Source organism: Coenobita brevimanus, chromosome 89 (assembly GCF_032717465.1).
Source record: "Coenobita brevimanus isolate Jiangsu-jjx chromosome 89, ASM3271746v2, whole genome shotgun sequence".
NCBI lineage: Eukaryota > Metazoa > Arthropoda > Malacostraca > Decapoda > Coenobitidae > Coenobita > Coenobita brevimanus.
In genome coordinates this window covers 29,941,059-29,965,143 of record NC_137042.1, presented here as the reverse complement: position 1 = coordinate 29,965,143, position 24,085 = coordinate 29,941,059, and the positions used below count along the sequence as shown (strand labels likewise).

The 24,085-nt window shown below is 42.1% G+C and overlaps 1 protein-coding gene across 1 annotated transcript in view; it reads right to left on the bottom strand.

Moving 5' to 3' along the window:
- The window catches only part of LOC145411433 (thrombospondin type-1 domain-containing protein 7B-like), a 169,524-nt gene that overhangs the window by 104,917 nt on the left and 40,522 nt on the right, over positions 1-24,085 (bottom strand). The window contains exon 2 of the mRNA XM_080281473.1: positions 2,010-2,168. Coding sequence (XP_080137599.1) covers positions 2,010-2,168 — 159 coding nt within the window. The remainder of the gene's footprint in view (positions 1-2,009; positions 2,169-24,085) is intronic.

The window sequence follows — 24,085 nt, the reverse complement described above, 5'->3', positions numbered from 1 at the left end:
GGAACCACGTTTGTTTTCTTTTATTCAGACAACCTGCGTCTCCACAGCCTTTACAGCTCTCTTGTGTAGGTCACGTAACTTCGCAACAAATGGATCGGTGGCGGAGTTGAGTGTTTCTTGGAAGCCGTCACCCTGGAACTCAGTGAATAATTCTAACCTTCTATATGCATACACGACAGCAGAAACAGGGAATACGTTTCAGTGTAGTACTTCTCTCAGCTTAAGAACTTCGTTTGGAGTTAGTGAAGACAGCTAGACGCACCCTGTTTATTGAAAAGAAAGAAAAAAAAAACAAAAAATATTCCACTCTCTTTTCACCGACTCACCGACACCGTTTGTTGCTACAGTCCCGCGTATCGGAAATCTGTGGTGTGTGTGTGTGTGTGTGTGTGTGTGTGTGTGTGTGTGTGTGTGTGTGTGAGTTGATGGGGTTGGGGTGGGGTTATCACTGTCCCTCCACCACAGGCCAGGGGATTCTGTTGACACCATTCCGTACCCACGTCTAGTGCTCTCAGGCAGCGGGACATGTCGTAGTGGTAGTAGTAACAGCATCACCATTTCACGCGGGACATTCTTCCATTACAACTCTGACCACTGCACTGGCTGAGCTTTCGTTATTTTTTCCTATTCTTGTGAGGGTGTGTGAGAGGAGGAAATTGAAAGTAAATGAGAATAAGAGTAAAGTGATGAAGTGTACGAGGTTGATAGATGGTAGGGGGATGAATATAGTTTTGAATGGTGAGTTGCTTGAGGAGGTAGATTGTTTTAAATATCTAGGGTCACATGTTGCTGTGGATGGAAGAATAGATGCAGAAGTGAAGTTTAGAATAAATGAAGTAGGAAAGGTGCTGGGAGGAATGAAAAAAGTGTTTAAATGTCGTTCGCTTAGAATGGATGTAAAGAGAAGGCTGTATGAGGGTGTTGTGGTACCGACTGCATTATATGGGTCTGAAACATGGAATATGGGTGTAGCAGAGAGGAAAAGTTTGAATGTAATGGAGATGAGATGTCTGAGGAGTATGTGTGGAGTGACGCGTATGGATCGGGTGCGAAATGATGAAGTGCGAAGGAGAACTGGAGTTGTTCGGGAGATGGCTGGTAGAGTTGAGCAGAGGGTGTTGCAATGGTTTGGGCATATGGAGAGAATGGATAATGAGCGATTGGTGAAAAAGATAACTAGATCTGATGTGAGAGGTGTAAGGCTGAGAGGAAGACCACGAATAGGATGGATGGACAGTGTGAAGAGAGCGCTGGATGCGAGAGGGATGTCTGTTGAGCAAGGAAGAGTGGCTGTGCGTGACAGAAATAAATGGAGAGAAATTGTGAATGAATAAGTGATGACGCAGCCCTGAGGGGATATTCTCCCGCATTTGGTCTGATCAGCTAGTCAGGTCAGGTGCGGGTAAGGGGATGGGTCTGTTATGATGTGGCAGGGGTAAACCAGTTCTGCTGTCGGGCCCTGCTGCGGATGTCACTGATTGCATTGCCCAGTTGACCCTTGTGCGGTGTGGTGCGGTGAGGATCTGTCCGTTCTCCCCTTTGGGGCTAAGATGCGAATGAATGTGTTTGAATGGATGAGTAAATGGAGAGTGAGTCGTCCTGTCTCGGCTACCTCCCTTTCCTTGGGGGAAGCAGCCTAGGTATATAGATAGATAGATAGTTAGATATACGAGATTTTCTTTTTTTTTCTTTTTTTTTGCTGTTGTTATTGTAGGAGAAAGTTTTTAAATATATTATCGTCACATCCAAACCTGCCAACGTACATTGCCGAACTTTACATGGTGTTTTATCCCTGCTCATTCCCACTACCCTTAACCACCCTGCTCGTCTCCCCTCATTCTTCTCCACCCATTGAACCCTTGTATCTATGCGCTCCAGCACTGAATTATACTGTGATCGGTGTATTACAGACATGCAATATGCTTAATAAAGGAAACTTAGCAGATTATTATATTTCGGGTAATATTTGTACTTGACCATGAACTTTTTATGCACTGTGCAAGACTTACCTGAGCATGTGGAGTAGCATGATCGTGAGTTAGGCGGCCTCTTATCCCGGTCACAGAGTGTGGGTGGCAGAGGGCTGCCTTGTGCGTCCCCACACCACACCGTCCGCTCTTCGCTGCCCAGGCCGCAACCCCGCTCAGACCAGCACACGCCCCACTCCCCTGCGGCACAAGCACATGCGGTCACTCACACGGTCACTAATATGTAAGCACAGGCAAGAGACATGACTAAAGTATTATACCTACTTACGCACCGACACATGTGAAGGTTGAGACATAACAACTGAAAAGCACTGAGGTCTTTCTGTGCTCTCACTAAAATAATACTTCACCCATTTAATAACGTCTGTGTTCATTAAAGATATAAATACCAAACAGCAATTAAGCCCTCAAGAATTTTGTGAATGTCAAGTAACAAGAGATTAAAGCCACAGTCGACAAAGCATGCGTGTTCAGCCAATTCCACGACCACGAATACGAACCTATGAAGAATCTTAGTGACTGACGAAAAGTGAGTAGTGGAATGGGTAGCCCCTTCAGTGTGGAAACGTATAATTCACTTTGTTCTTGTTTTATTCATATGATTTCATTCACGTTAAAATTTTTTGAATGGGAGGGGTTTGGCGTGGTCTGCAATAACCCCTTCGCTATAAGAGGCCCTTCCCAAATTGAATAAAATTGTTTGGAGGCTGCCTAACTTAAAAAAAAAAGAAAAAAAAAGCGACATCGGACTAAGTGGTTTACTGGATATTGTTTCGATCATCTCCATACCCCAAGGTCTATCTAAAGCAAAATAAAATGGTCTAAAAGCATCGAAAAAAATAAATTAATAAGTAAGGAAAGAAGGAAAATAAGAGCCATCCCAGTACAAAAGAGTCTCATAGAATCAAAGACAGATGAATACATAAATAATAAAATAAAGCCATTCCGGTACGAAAGGGTTTAATAAAATCTAAAAGGGAAAGAGCCTAAAAGCCAGCCTCCCAAAAGCCTTCAGAGGCGGGAGGTGGGTCGGCGGTGAGCTTATCGTGATGATGGGGTCGGTGGTGAGGCCAGCTCTTGTTTTGCCGGCCCAGTAATTAATGCAGAGGAGGCGGGTGAAAGCTGGCACTCTCTTTTATCCCGCAGCCTCACTAATCAGGGACACGGATGGGGCGGGATAGTGGGAGGGAATGAAGGGTGGATGGATGGATGGATGGATGGAAGGAAGGAAAGAAGGAAGGAAGAAAGAAAGAAAAAAAGAAAGAAAGAAAGGATGGATGGATGGGTGGAAAGATGGATGGAAGGAAGGTAGGTAGGTGGAAATGAGGAAGAAGTGATTTAAAAAAATGAGGATACGTCTGAAAGGAGTAGGAAGGTAAGAAAGTGGATGAAGAGATTAAGAAATAAGGGGATAAATCTGGAAGCAGTAAAGACTAGAACAGAGCATACTTGTGAAAAGAGAAGGTACTTGGAAGAATATAGATGAGGAAAGTGAAGGGGAGAAGAAGGATGGAAGGTACGAATGAGGAAGGAGAAGCGATTGAAATAGGATGGGATAAGTGTGGAAGGAGAAGAGAGTAGGCGAGAGGCGAATACGTGTGAAGAGACAGATTTTCAATAGAATGAAAAGGAAAAGCGAAGAGGTTAAAGGAGTAATAATTTCGGTGATAATAAATCTGGAAGGCGTAGAGTGTAACAGTAAATACACGTGAAGAGAGAAGAGTCTTTGAAGAAAACAGATGAGGATTGAGAAGAGGAAAAAGAGAATAATCGATGTTGGGGAGAAGACTGGCAATAAATGTGGAAGAATTAGAGACAAGGAGATAAGAGAATATATGTCGAGAAAGAAGACACCTTGAAGAAAACATCTGAAGAAATAAAAGCGTGAATTACTGAGGAAGAAAGACAGAAGTACTCGTACAAATAAGGGAAGACTGGATGTGGAACGGAGAAGATACTGAGAGAAGAGAATGGATGGGGATGAAGAAGATAATGACAGGAAAAAATTTTGTGTTAAACGAGAATGATTGGAAGGAAGTGGATGAGGAAGGAGAGGAAAATAAATAGCGAAAATATTGCAAAAACACGAGAAAAACTGGAGTAGGTGTGAACATAAAAGGAAAAAAAAAAACAAGCGGAAAATATATGAGAGAGTGACTAAATTATCAGTATACAAAGAGGAGGGTAAGAGTAAGAGGTAGAATGAGAGTGCATATGCAAAAAATGTAAGAGCACAGAGAAGCTGAAACACGTGGGAGCGGCTGAGAAGGGGATTACGATGGTGCATCAAAAACTAGAACGCAAATTAAGAACCAGAGTAACATTTAAATTTCACTGTAACATATGAATTTTAACACTTAAGTCTTGGTCCTCCCTACTGTGTGTCCTGATTCTTGATTCACCATGCTCTGATTCCTGATTCTTGCTCCACCACACTAATGCCAGCAGTTCTGATGGCACGAGGTGGACGCAAATCCGAAAAGATATAGTGATAGAAGGGGAAAAAAAAAATGCCAGGGATGGAAAAAAAAAACAAGAATACACGCTCCAACAATCAGGGCGAGAGGAAAGCGCGCCAGGTCAAACAATTCGGGTCGCTGGTAGGGATTAAGGTACACACAGAACCAGTCAAGGGTGCTAGAATATGTGGGGTGGTGGAAGTGGTGGTGGGTGGCTGTGGTGGTGGTGGTGCAGTGAGGATCGTGTGAGAGTGATGCTGATGCTGGTGGGATGATGTGATGGTAATGAATGTGGGTGCCTGTGTTCTTTGTGGTTTGCCTGTGTTGGTGGGGGTTGTGGGTGGTTGTGTTTGGTGGTGTTGGTATGGTGGTTGCTGTGGTGCTGGTGGTGTTGTGGTGGTGGTGGTGGTGACGACTGTGTTGGTGGTGGTAGTGGCTGTGTTGGTGGGAGTAGCTGTGTTGGGTCCTAGATGGAGTCCTTGCTTTTAAGTCAGCCAATTCTTTTTTTTTTTTTTTTTTTTTTTTTGGTCATTAAGCCCTTTACTACAAGAGGTTCTCCCCACCCTTTTTATGCTCTCTCTCTCTCTCTCTCTCTCTCTCTCTCTCTCTCTCTCTCTCTCTCTCTCTCTCTCTCAACACTGCAAACCTGCTTATTTAGATTATTTAGCCTCTTTACTCCAAGACATCTATCGTAAGTATAGATGCTGCTGAGGCAGCGTTTATTTCACTTGTGTGTGTGGAGTGAGTGAGTGAGTGAAAGAGTGAGAAAGAGTAGGAGACAATGAGTATAAGTGTAAGTAAATGATGTGAGATAGTGTGTGAGAGTGAGTGAGACTGAGTGAGCGTGACTGAGTAAAAGTGTGAGAGTAAGTGATTGCCAGTTATGAAAATGGTATGGGATAAAGAGAAAATGTCTGGTGTAATAATAATAATAATAATAATAATAATAATAAGTCCTGAATTTAAGAATATAAAGAAGTAGAAACTCAGACACGTAAGTAACTTTCAAACACAAATTCTTTTCATGACCGAGTAAAAAGCGGAGATGCCACATAAACAACTCGTTTTTGCCCACTGTTTTGGAGTCTAGAGAGGTCCACAGATACACAGTTCGTCTCCCGTGAACCACAGTTGGCAAGAAGTTTGAGCGGGAAAAGTTTGGCCATTAGAGTGTAAGTGGAAAGTTCTTTTAAACGTCGAGTGGATGAAAAAGAAGACTGATAATTTTATGGTGGATTTTATACCTCGTTAGCTCTGAACTACAGGGAGACGTACGAGCCATGTAGGCGTCTGTGAAAACGATATAAAGATTTTTCCCATGGTAAATACATTTTTGTTTGATAGCGGGCGTGCAGTGTTAAAAAAAAAAAAAATTCTGCCAGCCATGTAGGCAAGTCTTTATTAACATAGAAAACATATTACAGACAAAAATACATTTACCTGTAAGTTCATAGTCATAATTCAGATATGATTGAATTACCTTTTCGTTGATATAATCCGTAATCATCGGATCTAACCCTTTGATGGGGTCTTGAGCTGATTGTCTTAAATTTGTAAGGGAGTGTAGTTTATGACTTGACTCGCTAGACGGCTGTTATGTACTTCAGCTTTGCATGACTCCACCCAATCAGTCACGCGCTCTGAAGTAAGTTGGAACTCATTGATCATCTGCCAGACACAGACGTCTCCATAGTTTCTTCTGACATTTGCATAGTTTCTTGTGGCCAGTCATCATATCCAGCGCTGATGTTATGCGGCGTAATATTATGTCTCCCAATGATGTTAATATAATAATGGGGAATATCTTCACTGAGGTAGTTAATGAATGTAATAACATGCTTGATGATTACAGAATAATAGAGCACGACTATTTGTTTCAGGCCACCAACAAAATGGCCATTGGTAATACTAACATTTTTCTTCACATTCAATTATTATCCAGATCAGTCACCATTTACCTACATATGCTTTCGGCGGTACAATGGTCTTCAACATAGTTATTTTTTTAAAGAGAGAACAATTACCATTTCCCAGACATATATTGTGGTTCTGACAACAGGCTTCAGAGTGAAATGTTGGCTCTGACATGGGTATCAATTTTGTTTATATATAGAGAGGGCTGGAGGCCACAGAATGCAGTGACTCTGTGATAGCCAGCGCGTACCACAGGATAAATGATTTTCAATTTTTTCATTCCAATACCTGTGCAAACACCGAAAAAAATGTATTTGCCTTTTTCTTGTATTTTTGAAAAAGGGGAGGACAGTATACGTTTTTGACCTGTTCCATTACTAAGAGTCTGTTCTTATGTATAAACAGCTTGTACTAGGAGTCTGTTCTCATGTATAAACAGCCTAACAACATTTGCAGGTATTTTGTGACTACTGTATTAAACAATGCAGTAGAATAATTTACACTCGAAGGACACTGAACAGAGTTATGCACCAATTACGAGACACTCCAGTAACTCCAGCAGTATGAATTTTTTTTATTCCTGTCGTAAGATAGTTATCTCCAGTTGATTCCATCAGTTTGTGATGTATTTTTTCATCTTTTTCCTGTTACCTTCTTAAGACTTTTCTTTAGGGCACACTTTAGAAATGACGGGGCTAAGTTGTCTTCGGTATCCGTGTAGTATGATAGCTCTTTCTTAAGTAAAGTCGTCTGGAAGTTCCTAAACCTTCTCACTTCAGAAATACGCCCCTGCATTCAAAGTGCTTAAGGAGATTCCCTTCTTAGTAGCAGTAGTAGTAGCTGTTGTTATTGTAGCTGTTGTTGTTGTTTTGGTCCTAACGTCATCTGAAACGTGAACCCACTGGACTGCAGGCTAAAGATGCCCTTATACAGTCCATCCTCCTCCTTTTGGGGGAGAGGGAGGGAGCTGAGGGATGTTTATATAGCCGTTCAGTGTGGCTGCCCGGCCATATCGGTGCCACAGCGTGAAGGCGTCCGTCACTAACATCATCCATTTGTACTGAAGGCGTTGAGTGAGATGGTATCGATGATGGTGTCCCCGCCATAACCTCGTCCCATCGGCCACTCCATTAGTCTAGTAGCATCCGAGTGTTCCCCACTAAACCACTGTCGGTGAGGGAGACCAACAACAATGTGAGTAGTATTGGGGAATTTATAGGCAAACTTTGAGTGAGCGCCTGTTGAGCAGAGCATCGTGCCTTTTGGTTGGGGTGATGTGGCAAATGATTGTTTGCACCGGTACTTGTAATTTTCTCTCTCTCTCTCTCACACACACACACACACACACACACACACACACACACACACACACACACACACACACACACACACACACACACACACACACACACACACACACACACACACACACACACACACACACACACACACACACACACACACACACACACACACACACACACACACACACACACACACACACACACACACACACACACACACACACACACACACACACACACACACACACACACACACACACACACACACACACACACACACACACACACACACACACACACACACACACACACACACACACACACACACACACACACACACACACACACACACACACACACACACACACACCAAGGTTGATTTAGTCTGTCCTATATTTCTGGCGGTTGATTTAGTTCATCCTGCTTTTCTCTTGGCAATAAGAGAGGCCAAACATCCACTGGCTACTTAGGTATTCCGAACGAGGCACACGACACCTGACCTTCTTGACTGACATCCTAACTTGCCAGACCGATATACTCTTTTTGCTCTAACTTAGCATGAAGTTGCCGTGTCCCCATCTTAACCTCTGTGTTTTAACAGTTTATAGACAGTATAATGTGATAATAGTCTGGAAGAATTGCAGCGAGGAGAATGTTAAGTCATAGTATTGCCCTGTTTTACTGCTGACGTTTGTGAAATGGGTTGAAAGAGTACGAAAACCTGGGCCAAGTTAAGGTGAAAGGAGTATTGTCGTCGAGCTGTAGGAGGAAGCTAGGTAGCATCGTTTCCTCTCTCTCTCTCTCTCTCTCTCTCTCTCTGTATGTATGTATATGATGATGATGTTGATGATGATGAAAAAAGGAAAGTGGAAAGAGATAACCATAAACAAGAAATGAATGATGAAAAAGGAAAATATATGTAATCACCCCGTTCACTGGTGGGCCTCGTCTTTGTCCCGGCCTGCGTGGGTAGAGACCATGTTGTTAACTGGACCAGGCACGGAAACGACACTTTTTTTCCTTTTTCTTTTATGTTTTTGTTTTAGATTTCCCATTTTTGTACAGAGCTGGTGGGGCTGTTCTGGGTTTTCCAAGAAACAGGCTTTGTTCTGTTTTCACAAGCATCATTTCCTCATTTCCTTTCCTTACTCTCACACCAGTTTTCTTGGTCCCTTGTTTCATTTCCTTTTTTTAGTTATCTGTTACGCTGCTTTTGACCATAATTTTCCTCTGGGTCTTATTTCAGTTCTTTCAATTTCATGTTTTTTTTTTTTTTTATCCTGTCTGTCACCAGCTCCCAACTTATTTCATCTTATTTCTCTTTTCGAATATAATTTTTCTTGCAGCATTTTTTTCCCCCCACATTTATTACATGCTGTTATTCTTGTTGCTCGCCGCCTCCCAGTATATTTATTCCCTTGATATATGTCTGGCGTATTTTCACTGCTCCGTCTTCCTCCTTTTTATATCCTTCCCATTTTTCTACCGCCTCCTGCGTTTCTCTTGCCCATCTCTCTCTCTCTCTCTCTCTCTCTCTCTCTCTCTCTCTCTCTCTCTCCCCCAATATCCACTGATCTTACATGTTTTTTCCTTTCACTTCCCTCTCTTTTACCATCGTCCAGAGCTTCCTGGTGTCTTTTTCACGTTTTCCTCTTCATCTTTTCTAACTCTCAATAATTGGGTCTGATCTCTTACTCCTTCATCAGCTGTTTATATTGTCCTTGAGCAAACAACATTTTACCCATTCACCCCTTCATAAATTTGCACCAAACCGTCTGTTAGTTTAATTCCGATTCAGGGTCCCAGGCCTCTCAATAAGAATCTTTTATATTCTTCTGATCTTCTCATTATCTATTTTGCATCTCAGCTTTTTGATAGTACAGCCTGTCTTAGAAGGAAACGAGATGGCAGAGGGAAGATGCCTGAGAAAGAGAAATGAGAGATGCTAAGAGAAAAAAATGCAATATGACACAAAAATGAAAAGTAGAAAATGGGGGTATAGGAAATGGAATTGGGTTGACAAAAAAGCAAACATAAAATCAGAGGAGAGAAATGCGGTACAAAATAAAAGTAGGAAGGCCTGAGAGAAAACAAAATAAAGTACCCACAAAGTTTTTAAGGATCATGGGAGGGAGAGGCAGGAAAGACCAATTTAAAAGGAAGGAAAGGAAATGGAAATCGACTGAAAGCGAAAAGGAAGTGAAAGGTGGACAGCAATACACCAGAGGATAAATGTGGAGATATAAGTAAGGGAGATACGAAGGGAAAGCAGTAAAAAATGGAGAAAAGGGAGAGCTGAGTAAATGGAGGTAGAAGGGAATTTTTAAAAGAAGATGGGGCGAGTAAGGAAAAAGGAAATTGAGATGGTCGATTGGACAAATGATGCCTGGTGGTCTAGGGGTCTGAGGCCGCCAGATGGGGCTAGATTTGTGATGCGCCTAGGTTTGAATCCCCAAGAGGCAGTGGAGGGGTATATCATTTACAAGTTCAAGACTACGGTAAATCTAGGCATATGAAATATTTACAGATTTTAGGCATTGAAAAGTTTTACCGTTTTTGCAGAAGATTAAATAAAGCTGGGCGAAGATGAAAGGTAAAATATGGCCAGCAATACAAGTGAGGAGGAGGAAAATATAGCGAGATAAACAAGAGTGAGAGGGGCAGACGTGAGAGACATAAGGACGGAATGCTGGGGAGAGAGGCAGAGGGGTGCGAGAATAACGAGGAGTGGAGAGGGATTATAGGCTGGGGAGAAGAAGGGGAGAGTTGTATACACAGACGGATAACGAGAGAGAGAGAGAGAGAGAGAGAGAGAGAGAGAGAGAGAGAGAGAGAGAGAGAATTGAACGAAATAAGTAACGAGAAAAGAAGTGAGGAGAGGAGAGAAGAGAAAACAGAAAAATACGAAGAGAAGAGAAAGTAGAGAAGAGAGGAGAAATAAATAATGAAGAGAACCAGTGAAGAGAGAAGTGAAGAGCAAGGGTTGATATTGTTTCATGCGTTCGTGGAGTTTGCACTTTAGCAGCGTCGGGTTTTATGCACAAAGAAATTACAGCGACATCGCAAAATCCCACGAAGGGCTTCCGTTTTTCCTGCCTCGACAGTTTCGCAGAAATGGCGGGGGGTAACTTTTATGTCTGGCCAGCATCCGTGTAGATACGCTTTTGCCTCCATTAGAAATTACTTAGTGTGGCACAAGAAGAGCGTTTTTGTTGATTTTTGTCGTGTGAATTTTAGTAAACGTGCTTAGAATGTACAAAAACAGAATCAGCTATCTTCCTAGTTTTGTCTCAAGATTATCCCGGAGCTGGCATGAGTTAACCTAAGTCTTAACAGTACTAGTGCTTATGTCGGTGCTTCGACCCCTCAGCGATTTATTCACAAAACCTAAGGAAGACACTTAATTCCATACTTAATTCTTGACTTTACCAACAACTTGCGAAAAGCCATTTGGTAGGTACGAAAACTTGTTAACTAAATATCTATTATTATATCATTGGATTATGTTCCCATGCATTGTTTACTAAGGATTATTGAGGATAGTGTCTGCGTCCCTTCACTGCAAGTAAGATAAGATTGAAAGACACAATCGCAAGGTCTTGTGCATATGTAGACCTAAATGTTTTCTGAATAATGCGGCAGGAACTTAATATTCGGCCTGACACTGTGCCTAGCCATTACCTACACTCGTAGTAAAATTTCCTTTTAAGAAAAGTACATCTTCTCTTCTGGATTTCATCTGTCAAACAGTTCGCTTTTCGTCACCGTATCTGTAACATGTTTTTGATAATAAAGGGTTAAAAAGGTGAAGACCTATATTGCCACCCTTTACGAGGACAAGGAGGAGGCCCATGCAAATTATATGTGAGCAATTCCCGAGTCCAGAGATGAGTTTCCTCAGCACATCAACTCGTGGCAGCAAATGTGATTGGATACATTAATGTTTCAGCAGACCAGCACGTAAAAGCCCCGATAATGGGAATAATGGCGAAATCAATTTACTTCCTAAACGCTGTAATGTTCTTAGCAGAGCGTGATTCATCTGCTGCTAGGAAAAAAAGGGAGCTAATTTTGAATGATATCGGGTAGGTAGCAGAAACAGAAAAGAATGATGACACAGAAAGCTAGTAAGTAGATTACAGAAAGAGACAGCCTGTCTCGCGACAGGAGCGATTTATTCAGTGGGACGACACTAAGAAGACGACTAAGAAGAGAAGAAGGGAGTAAGAGAGAGGAAAGGAGATAAAGATGAAAGATCTGTAGAGAAGAAAGTCTGCTTTTGTAGAAACTATTACCATCTGTGCGAGAAAAATGACAAAAATGCAGGGAAATGAAGAACCAAAGTCACAATGCTGACATTTGGCCAATATATACGGTATGCCAAGAATGATCAGGATTACATGCACTTCTTGTAATATGAAGAGTACAGAAAGCAACATCAAGCTAATATACTGTTATGTTATGAAGATGAATAATGAAAAAACACTAAGTAGAGTGTTAATGAAATAATGTTACTGAAGAGTGAGACGCCAGTTTATTTCAATTGAGGGAGTGAGTAATATTAATCTGGCGCAGAAAATTTTGTGACCACACCATTTCACTCACACCAACAATCTGTATTCATTCGTGTTTGCATTAACTAAACCTTTTACTCACTCACACCGTTTACTTCCTCGTTCACATCAGTCACATTTGCACTCTGTCACATTAACACTCATCCAAAAGCGTTCCTTCGCATCAGTCACATTTGCACTCTGTCACATTAACACTCATCCAAAAGCGTTCCTTCGCATCAGTCACATTTGCACTCTGTCACATTAACACTCATCCAAAAGCGTTCCTTCGCACCCCCAACACTTTCCCTCACATAAACCAAACCGACATGCGCTCATATTACTCACACCAACACCCATTCATCACACACACACATTCTCTCACTGAAACTAGCCTCACCTACATGCACCCTTTCACCACACATACCAACACTCACTCACTCACTCATCACCCACACCTACACCTACTCTCACACCACTAACACCTGCCCGCACATATTCCACCCACACCTGCACTCATTCACACCACCAGCACTTGCCCTGACTCATACCACTCACATCAGCACCCACACCAATATTTATTCACACCACCCACACCGACTCTCACCCCAGCGCTCACTTATGTCACGTGAATGGGTTTTTGTGAGGCAACTTATTGATATGTGTCGTTTATGAAAGACTGCGTGCGGATTTTTTTTACTCTTTAATTCATGAAGGCAGGAGTTACTTTTACTAATATTCCCTTTGACTTTTAGCGTTTTTCAAAGTGTACAGTAGGTGTAGTCTTGTTCTTTGATAATACTGTGGCGAGATAACACAAAGTAAAAATATTCATTGCCTTCTTGCTACGCTGGGACTGAGGTGTAGTCTCAGTTTACCATTGCTTGGAGTTCATTCTTTTTAACAAGGTGGGGATTACGTCCTTTTGCAGCGTATTTCCTGTATCAAGGTGGCAGAGTAAGAAAAGGATACTGCTCACCATCCTTCCCATAGAACTTCTTCATGACCATAACCTTAATCTAGTGCTTATCTCTTGTTACAGTTCAGCACTCGAGAGAGAACAATTTTAGGCCTAGTTAAAGTGAACAGAGTATAGTTACCCACAATTGTTTGCTGAACTGCTTTAGCCTATACAGTATAGCCTTGCATTTTTCATTCAAGTTTCTATTTCACTTTATGAATTGAGAGAAACACTATCATTAACTGAACCTCATCTTATACTTAATTGACTTTTTTTGGGTTCAACGTGGAGATGGCTGAACTTTCCCAAACATTTTTTTTTTAAATTACACATGTTTACTTATAACAACAAGTATTTTTAGTGAGTTACAGCCACTTTCCGTTGTATTTCCTCACTTCGCTGATCGTGAATATAAGCTGCTTACAAAGATGTGTTGATATATACCTAAAACATCATACTTTTTGGTATTCCAATTTAATTTCCATTGTAAATAAAATCTCTGCTTTATGGTATACCGGTTTAATTTCCACTGTAAAAAAAAAAAAAATAAAAAAAAAACTTTGACCCTCGCTATGTCCAAATCCTTACATCCCTTCTCAGAGGAGTCCTGGAAGATTACCTGAAAACTTCCCACGACCACTTTAGCTAATCTTACATCTGCTGGGCTCATCCTCTTTAAAATGAGCTCTTTGAATGCCAGACCGGGAACTCCCCTCGTCTGGATATGAAAAAAGTTCATTTAATATTCAGTAGCTCCTCAGAGAAGCGCGGACCGTCAGTTTTCTTAAGGTTCGTCTCATGTACTGGATTTCACTAAACACGAGCAGCACGAAACTCAGATTACCGGTAATATTAAGGGATAAAGTAATTGCCAGTCTCAGATCGTCTCCTTTAAAGTGCATGGGCCTTAAACTACACCATTGTATCAAAAAATGACTATAGGTAAATCACCGGCCTTGCCTTTGATAACATAGTGACCAGAAATCATTAAATCTCCTCTTGGAAATTCTGATCGTTACGCAAAGCACATTCCACAATCGTCTGAAATTTTTCCTATGTACAGCCCAAGACACTCCAGCGAACTCAGAGTCCTTCGACCAAGACCTGCAATGAGATTTACAAACTTAATATCGTTACCGAGTCGAAGCTGAGATGTTATTTTTTCAGGAATGATACGAAAATGAGAATATAATGTCTACTCCTGGCTTTTGTTCTCCCCACGAAAGCGAATCCTAGCTACGAGAGAAAATTCATCGTAAGGTAGCTTGTGAATCTCAAGCCTTTCCTCTGGTGGATGCGTTACCGCCATCTTTCTCATGTCCTACTGTACTGTTGCAGAGTCTAGTAGGGTAGTTGCATTGTAGCGTCTAGTAGGATAGTTACATTACATTCATCCGTAAGTCATCCAAGCCCTTTCCCTCCATCAGGATCGTAGGGAGACAGGGCTAAGCTACGCAGTCCCAACATTTAAGACATGGGTGACCAGCCTCACTCATCCGTGAGTGGCATAAGGTGAGCAGTAAAGTCCATCTATCTTTGAGACAGGAAACCCCTACAGGCTCCATCCATTCGCAGCACCTTAGCCCTCTAGACTACCAGGCCTCGTATAGTTACATGATAACCACCCAGCGTTGTAAATGGTTCCCTGGCTTACAGGACGTCATTTGGCTTGTCACGCAATGTAGAGTCACCTGAAGGCAGTACTACTGCATCTTCACCCACCATTTCCTGAATCTTCACTCACCACTCTCACACATTAACCAACCATTCCTACATAATTACCCATCATTTCTGAATCTTCACTCACCATTCCTGCATATTAACCCACAATTCCTACATCTCAAGCCACCATTTCTGCATCTTTATCCACCATTTCCTGCATATTTACTCACCACTGTCACACCTTTACTCACCATTCCCGCATCTTTATCAGCCATTCCTGCATCTTTACCCACCACTCTTACACATCTCCCCACCATTTTGTCGGCCAGCGTCTCAGCCAGATGAGGTCATGAAATATACAGAAGGTGTTGGGACGCGAACATGTCCAGACGCACCCAGATAATGACTTCCCAAGGCGGACATCTCTTACCTTTAACCTTTGGCCTATGTTATGTATGTATTGAAAGTTCCGCTTCGTATCTTTCGGTATTAAATAGATCTTGGTTCATGTCATCTACCTTCAGTTATTTAAACATTCGCCGTCTACTTCACGTACCTTTACTCCCTTACACATTTTTACCCCACACGTACCTGGAAGAGGAAAACAAACATTAGTTTTATAAAATATAGAAAACTGTTGAACATAGTTATGGAATCAAATGTAAAGATAATTCTTTCACCAATTCGCTTTTCAGGCTAACCGAATAATACGATAAACCAGCCAGCCAACCCGCAAAAAAATTCAGTTCCTTAAGTAACCAACTCAAAACTGCATACGCAAGGCGTGGAAAGATATATATATATATATATATATATATATATATATATATATATATATATATATATATATATATATATATATTACAGTATGCGCCTATAGCTTCAAATATCCATATATGTGCATATAGATACATGCTGAAATGTGTGTGTGTGTGTGTGTGTGTGTGTGTGTGTGTGTGTGTGCAGCAAATGCCACCTGCGTTGTCGTCGTTTCCCCACAAGTGCTTCTCATTGCCGGGGACGTGTCGTGTTAGTGGCAAATTTAATGCTCTAAGTTCCTGACTCCTTGGCCATTTTGCGGAGGAATAAGACTGTAAGAGGAAGAGGGGAAGGGCGTGGATGAAAGGAGGAGGAGGAGAAACAGACGAGAATTACCCGGAACTGCAAATAACGAACACGATGAAGGAGGCAAGATTTACCAAGAATTGAAGATAACGAGCACGAAGAAGGCGATGAAAATTACGGGGGTATATAAGGTAATGAACTCGAGGAGGAGGAGGACGAGATTAAGAAAGAAAAGAACTTGATAACTACAAGGAAATGGAAATGACAGGCATGAGTAGGAGGAGCAGGTGAAAGTGGATGAGGCAGAGAGAATAGAGAATTGCAAATATATGAGGACAAGAATGAGTAATAAGAAGAAGGGGAAGATGAGGGTATTTTCCCCCGGGTGGAGATTGAGAGTCGTCCCGGAGCCCTGATAGTAATTAATGAATAGTGACGTGTGTGGTGGAGAAGGGGAGGAAGGGGTAGGAAAGGGGAAGAAGACAGGGTGGAGAAGGGAAGCAAAAATGGGGAAGAGATGGGGAGTGTGAAAGGTAGAGAAGGGGAGTAAAAGGAGTAAAGAAGGGGAGCAAGAATGGGTATATTTTTTTCCTTAATAGCAATCTCATTTTCTTTTCTCAGTTTGCTTCACTCAGTATCTCCAACCTCCTTCCTTGTCCTAAGCTCCTTTGTATCCGCTTCCCCTCCTTGTCGGCTGAAGCTCTCCTTTATCTGCCGTCTGTGTTAATTCCCTGTAGCCTCTTAATCCCCTGCCTCCTGTAATGGTTGCCTCCCTCCTTCCAAGTAGGGCTCTCATGTTAATATCCCACTGAATCGCCTTATGTGATAATGTGTGTGTGTGTGTGTGTGTGTGTGTGTGTGTGTGTGTGTGTGTGTGTGTGTGTTACTGCAGTCGTATACATCAACAGTAATTGGGTAATTAATTTTTGCTTATATTGCATATATATTCTCATAAGATTAGCAGTTGCATGAAAATATAGCTGGATTGAGTATTGATAAGATCTAGCATATGCTGTTTCATTGTATTTGTAAATATTTATGTTGTGAAAAGTATTTAACTCATTCCAACCTCTAATTATCGTCTCAGGTGTTACAAAGAATTAATGTTTTGTGTGGGTGTCTTGCCCTTCACTCTCATCCTTAGTAAGCATATCTTTCGTCTCAGTTCATAGTCGTGAGGAAAATAAGAATTCTCGGGTACAGGTAAATGGAAGGAATGTGTGTGGTTGGAGTACAATTTCTTCCCTCCTTTCAACACCCTTATTGAAGTGCTAACAGCCCCTCATTACCCCAGGTGGTGTGTAGGAGTCATCTCTTTCGTCTCGTTTGATGATCCTGAGATGTATGAAAAGAATAGATCTCTGTACAGGTAAATGGAAAGAATGTATGTGGCTCGAGCACAGTTTTCTCATCTCTCAACACCCTTAATCAAGTAGTAACAGTGCCGGATTACTCCAGGCGATGAGTATGAGTCAGGCCAGGTTACCGTAATCCAGAGATCGCCTTATTAACCCCGGATAAAACCTGCCATCTAATTAAGGTAAATGTCAGCTCACGACAAGACCGCCTTAAGCTAACCTGCCTGATGAGGACTTGGGCCTGACTTTCGTTATGGAGCTCGACACGTATTCATCTCTGGTGTCGTTGGCTTAGCTAGTTAACTACGGATCTCTGGCAGCCCGGAGGAGATGGCGAGAATAACACTGTGAACTAGAAAAGAGGAGTAAGTGATATGCTTGCCGTTTTATGTTTCTGTCCGGACGTGCCTTGATAGGAGGGAAATATTGTTGATGTTTTTGATGTGGCCGTAGTCTATCTTTTTTATCTTTTCGTCTAGACACGCCTTGCTAGGAAACTGGTGTTAATTTTTTTTCTATGCCTATCAGTATTTTCTGTCTTGTCTTTCTACTGCGATACGCCTTCGAGGGAAAATATTTTGGTGTTTTTGATGTGTATATTTTTCTTTTGCCACTGACGAGAGTGAAAACGATTGTTGAAGTGTTAGCTAGCTTTTGGAGAAATTACCAGAGAAGTTAGTCTTGCCATTAAATACGAATCATCATCTTCAGGCAGTATGTTACTTTGAGACGATATGTTTGCCATATACTGAAAGAGTTCATTTAGCTTGCAGTCAGGCTTTTATCTGTTACTTCCCAGCTCCCTCTCTAGCCAGTGGTCTGTTTGTGGGTCGATTAATTTAAGAGTGGTCTGTTTGTTGGTCGAGTTAAGAGAGTATGGTGTGTTTGTAAGACGAGTAATGTAAGAATGGTCTTTGTATGTCGAGAAATTTAAGAGTGGTCTGTTTGTAGGTAAAGAAAGAGTGGCCTGTGGTCTGTTTGGAAGTCGGGTAATGTTTGCGTGGTGTGAGGGTTGGCAGCAGTTTAGATAAGAGCGACTTACACTACAACGTTTTTGGCAGAGTGAAAGGAAGGCGGCGGCCGAGACCCCTCAAAATTTTTCTTTCAGGTCAGTGGTGTGTTTGTTGTGTTCCACCCCGCCACCCCTCCCTCACGTCCCCACCCTTTGTTTTGTTGTGCACCACCTCCTCCATCACGCCCCCCTCCCTTTGTTTTATTTTTCTCCTCCTCCTCCCTCACACCCCTACCCTTTGTTTTGTTGTGTTCCCCGTCCCTCCCTCACGTCCCCTCCCTTTGTTTTGTTGTGTTCTACCCGTCTCCGTTACGTCCCCTCCCTTTGTTTTCTTGTGTTGCACCTCCTTTTCTCAAGACTATCCTTTGCGTTCTTGTGCCCCATCCATCTCTCACGCCCCACCCTTTGTTTTGTTGTATTCCCTCCCCCTTTTTATTGTGGTTCTCCATCCCCTTATCCCCCACCCTTTGCTTTTTCCCCGCCCTTCCCTCACGCCTCCACTCCCTTTGTTTTTACGCAGTCTTTGGAAAGCCTAGACTTTTCTCTTTTCCTACCCCAGGTGAGGTGCGTGACATGAAACTGATAACGCTTGCTTGTGTCAGGAATTTTCTCTTCTTCCCTTTTTCCCAGTAAAGAAATGGATTGACAGACGATTATTTGGGGTGGCCGATGATGTGTGTTCTGTTCGAGCTAACTGGCGAAAAATAATTACTCGTATATTGCACGAGCAACTCATGGCCACAGGACTGACAGTCATCAAAATTTACTCTTATCTTCCCTGACTCTCAAACATGGTCATTATATTCCATGTAATTCAAGATGATTTTATTCAGGTGACGGAATATACTCGTGGCAGAATGGAAGAAATCGATTTGGATTAAACCTTTCCTTGATCACTGGATGTAGGTACGTAATTGAACATAAGGTCTTTTCTCGGTAATGAGTGACGGTATTTTTTTAACTCAGGGGAATCGCACGCAATTTCGATTTCTCTCTCTCTCTCTCTCTCTCTCTCTCTCTCTCTCTCTCTCACACACACACACACACACACACACACACACACACACACACACACACACACATTGATGGTGGTGTAGGTAGAACAGCTGAAAGTAGTGACGGTAGGATCAGTGGGTGTAGTGTTAATAGAATCATTGAGTGTAGTGTTTGCAGAATCACCGAGAGTGTTTTGGTTCGTGGTGTGGTGGTCATTACTGGTGTTGCATAATGTTGCAGCGTAAAGATAATGTGCCTCGGGGGGTCATTAGTGCGGCTGGCTAATTGTCATGGCTAAAGCGTCATTAAAATAGGGTTTAATTACAGTTCACGTTCACGTATTTCGAGGCTGTTATGTGAGATTATTGTACGAATTATTTAGATTATTATATACCCGATAGAAAATGAATGTAATTTACTCGAAAAAGATGTCCATTATATTTTCTCTTCTTATCCCCAGACGATTTTATGCAGCTTAAGAAAATACCTCTCGGACAGAAGGGGTTTAAGCAATCCCTAGTTCTTTCGGTACAAGTAAATCCTCTACACGGTATGTTTTATTTCTGCTTCCACTCGTTGATTTTCCGCAGCTTAGAATGGAAGGGGAAAATTAGATCAGTTTATAGTAATGCTTCCCGTATGTGAAAGAGTTTTGATACGGTGTGCTTTAGGTCGCCTTTTAATGATTGCAAATAATTTCCTACTGTGTCATCAGTCTGAATTTTTACTCAATCATTTTAATTACCAGACGTGTACAGTATTATATAGGCATTGCTAAGATCCACTTTCAGCAGACATACTGGTAAGAGTATAACAAGTAGTTCACAATATACATTCATTTATATACGTATGTTTGTATGTATGTATGTATTTGTTCATGTATTTATTTTAGTATACAAAACCGGAGTGATCTTAAATTTCCAGTAAGGACGGTCGTCATTAAGTTGCTCGGAAGTTCAAGTTCTCTGAAAGCGTCTGAAGTTTTCTCATCAAGTAATTACACCAAGTGCGTTGGCGATCACTTGGATACACGAAACGAAGGAAGGTAGATTGGTCTTGGCATTCTACACCTCGAAGTGGATGGAAAGGAAGGGTATTATTAGTTATTATTATTATTATTATTATTATTTTATGCGTAACTGGGAAAAGGGAACCAATGAAAGGTGGACAGGGAGGGACAAAACTACCTCGCCACTCTCCAGCGACATCCATATTTCAGCAGGGGCAGCTGTTGCTCCATGTCACCCCTCCTCTCCCCCACTCTCCCCTCCCCTTGTGTTGATCGATAAACAATGTTGGCCGTGTGTTCCCCTCACCCTGTCCACCCCACCATCACCCCTTCCTCCTCCCTTTTCATCGTCCCCTACCTGGCTTCTTCAAATATACTTTTTTTTTTTTAAGTTGTTCGTAGCCTGTCAGTCTCCCTTGTGTCTCCGTAGTGTTAGTTTGATAGCCAGATTTATCCTCACAGTTGCAGAGGTTGGCTTAAATTTAGCTTCTTCTTTTTTCAAATCGATTGACTAAAAATGCTCGCCATGCCGCAGTGGAGTTCTCTGATTAATTTTTAAGTCAAAAGTCGTCTCTCTAGTAATCAGTTTCAGTGAGCCAGCACTCGGTATAATAAAAACGTTTCCATTACAGTATTCCTATTCCCTTTCTATCATGTTTTCCACGCACTGTCAGATAATTCCACATGCCCTTTCTTTGCCATTTATACGCGTCCTTGTGCGTGTATGAGTCCATGTCGTGGTGCCACAACAAGAACAGTGCCGGGGTGTTGGCGTGTACACGAGAGCGAGCTGGCTATGAAGTTTATATGAGTAAGCGACCAGAGCGGTGTGTGAGTGGCAAATAAACTGAGAGGTGAGTGACGGGTGGGGTGTATGGAGTGGAGTGAATGACATTGCACAGTGAGAGAGGGAACGAGGATGATGTGTGAGTGAAGGATAATATGAACGATGTTTTAATGAAAGTTTATTTAGGAGTGTTCTTTCAAAGAGAGGAGAAAAAGAAACGGGTATGAGACACTCGTTAGGTAACTGGAAGTACTGTGTTAATTAGAGGTGAATTAAGTAAGTGGTGTGTGAGTAAGAGGTGAGCAAAATGAAGGTGTGTGTGTGAGAGACAAATGAGAGAGGTGTGCGAGTGAGATATGAAATGAATGGGGTATGTTAGTGAGAGGGTAACAGAGAGGTGTGCATGAGTAAGAAGTGAACAGAAAAAAGTGCTTGAGTGAGGGAGCAACAGAAACGAGTGTTTGAGAGGAGAAGAGAAAGAAGTGTTTGAGAGGGCAAGAAGTGTATGGGTGAGAAGTGGACTAAAAGGAGTGCGTGAGTGAGAGGCAGAAGAAAGGGTGCGTGAGTGAGGGGTGAGGGCCGGAACGAAGGGGTCGCAGTATCGCATTATCGACCGTCAACAGCAACACCAAAGAATTCTTCCACCTTATTCAATATCAGCTCCACCTCCTCCAGCGCTGCCATCTCTCACCTCTGTGTCACCCCCTTCACCTCCCACCTCTTATCACCTTTTCTGTCTCTATCACCTCCTACCTTTCTGTCACCTCCTACCGTGTTCCTTAGTCACATTTTTTTTTTTTTAGTTTATCATAAAAAATAATTAGATCTTTCGTGTTTCCATGTACCCAAGTGTAGGTCGTATCATGTTGCCAAGTTTGCTGACAAGAGTGCCAGGTTTTATACCTTGTTCATAACATGCGACCTCCTCGATCAATGATATCCCGTTAGTTAATGAAAACGTGACTTGTAAATATGATAATGTTAGACCTAATAGTAAAAACAGGAAAGCTAAGTCTTACGGTTACACTTTGATGTCTGGTCAGCTGAGTAAGAGCGCGTGCCGGTAGCAGGAATAAAATCAGTAATACACAATCCGTCTGAAAGGGTAAATAAAGGCTTTCTTGCCCCTTCACTAAAAGAGGTTTCGCCACAGTCGTCTGCCGGTAGAAAGAATTAAACAAAGCAGTTTCATACTCATATATCTTCTGTGATATTGGTAAGTTGAAATAGTTTCCTCTCTGTGAAAGATTGGTTCTCATACATTCTGGTCGCTTTCTGTGGTGTTTTTCGCCATTTCCTCATGACTTTTTAGCTTCCTTTTTCTTCGCCTACTGTACGTCTTCCTTTTCCTCGTGTTCCTTCCTTTTCTCCTCTCTCTTTTTTCCCCGTGCCTCGTTCTTACTGATTCTACCTTTTCCTCTTGAACATTCTGTTTTCCTTCATGTTCGTTTATATCCTTCTTCCTCTTAGCTGTGTCTCTTCCTGTTCCTCATGTCCCGTCTTTATTCAACCTGCTGTTTCCTCGTGTCTCTTCCTTCCTCTTACTTCCCCTTTCCTTCAGCCCTTTCCTTTTTAATTGTCTTTGTCCATCACCCTCTTCCTCTTGTCTCATCCTTACTCTGTCTTTCTTTGGATTGTGTCTCCCTAATCATCCTTACCCACCCTCTTATTTACCCTCTACTTTATCTCTTCCTTTCCTCGTATCTCATTTTTCCCTCGTCTTACCTTTCTCCTTGTGCATTTTCCTCCAACTTCTGTCACTTCCTTCTTCCCTTTCCTTCCTTCTTTAACTCATCCTCCCATTCCTCATTTCCTTCTTCTCCTTCCGTATCCCCTTAATCTTTTCTTCCTCGTTCCTTCTTCCTTTCCTTCCTCGTTTGCCGCCTGTCCTTCCCTCTGTCGTTTCTCTCCGCCCTGCCAGTAAATCCCAGCAGTAATCCCCCTCGTCACCGTCTTCCTGAGTGCCGTGCCATCCCACACCTGCCTGCCCTGCGTCTTGTAGTACCTCTCCTTTCACCGGCACACATGTCACACCTCCCTTCTTCCTCACATCTCCCTCAATCCACCTCCCCTTTCCTCCCTCTCCCCCCTACAACTGTTTTCCTCTACAGTTCCCTCCTACAATTCCCTCCCTTCTTCTCCCGCTCACTCTCATCCTCTACACCTTCTTCCATACGTGTGGAAAGATATACAACCGAACCACTCAGTTTTCTATGGTGAACTTAGCAGCAGGTATGAAACGTAGGCATAACATTGAGGGATTAATTCTTCTTGTGTATGCCATACTTGCAGTACAAGGTGAGGGAGCTCCATTTGTATGTGAACAAGGGTAGAATAATGCTTTTAAATTTCGTGCCATATTATCTTGCCACGTGTCAGCTTCTGATCATCACACGATAGGCAAGCGAAACAAACACAATACACTCAAAAAAGGTTCGTGAAGAAAATAAAGTTTATTTTTTCCTCTCGAGGAAACAATTTTCTGGGGCGCCCAGGATAAATAAAGTTAATGTGTTGAGAGCAGCTGCGTCAGCAGCTGCCTCAGCTCTGGGCCCTCGGGAAGGTCACGTCCAACCCTCCTTAACCCAAATCCAATTGCAGGCTTAAAATGGGGAGGAAAAACTATATATTTAGCCTCTGAGAGGTTGCTGTGTTTTCCGCTTGTAAACAAGACTGTCATCGCACCAGTGTGACAACTGATTGTTGGCAGGAGTTATCGTCGCCACGGCCAACATTTAATGATCTTGTCATTACACAGAGCACGAAGAGAATTTTGACACAAAACAGCTTTGGTAGCCAGCAGTTATACATGGGTCATTGGACTTGATACGCAAGTTTGAATTAGAGTAGAACGAGAAGACGAGATTGTGATGATTGCCTTCTTAAAATCAATGTAAACGGCATATTCAAGATTTTTCGTATGGTTTCATCAGTCATAACAACTGACAACAATTATATACTATCATATATATATATATATATATATATATATATATATATATATATATATATATATA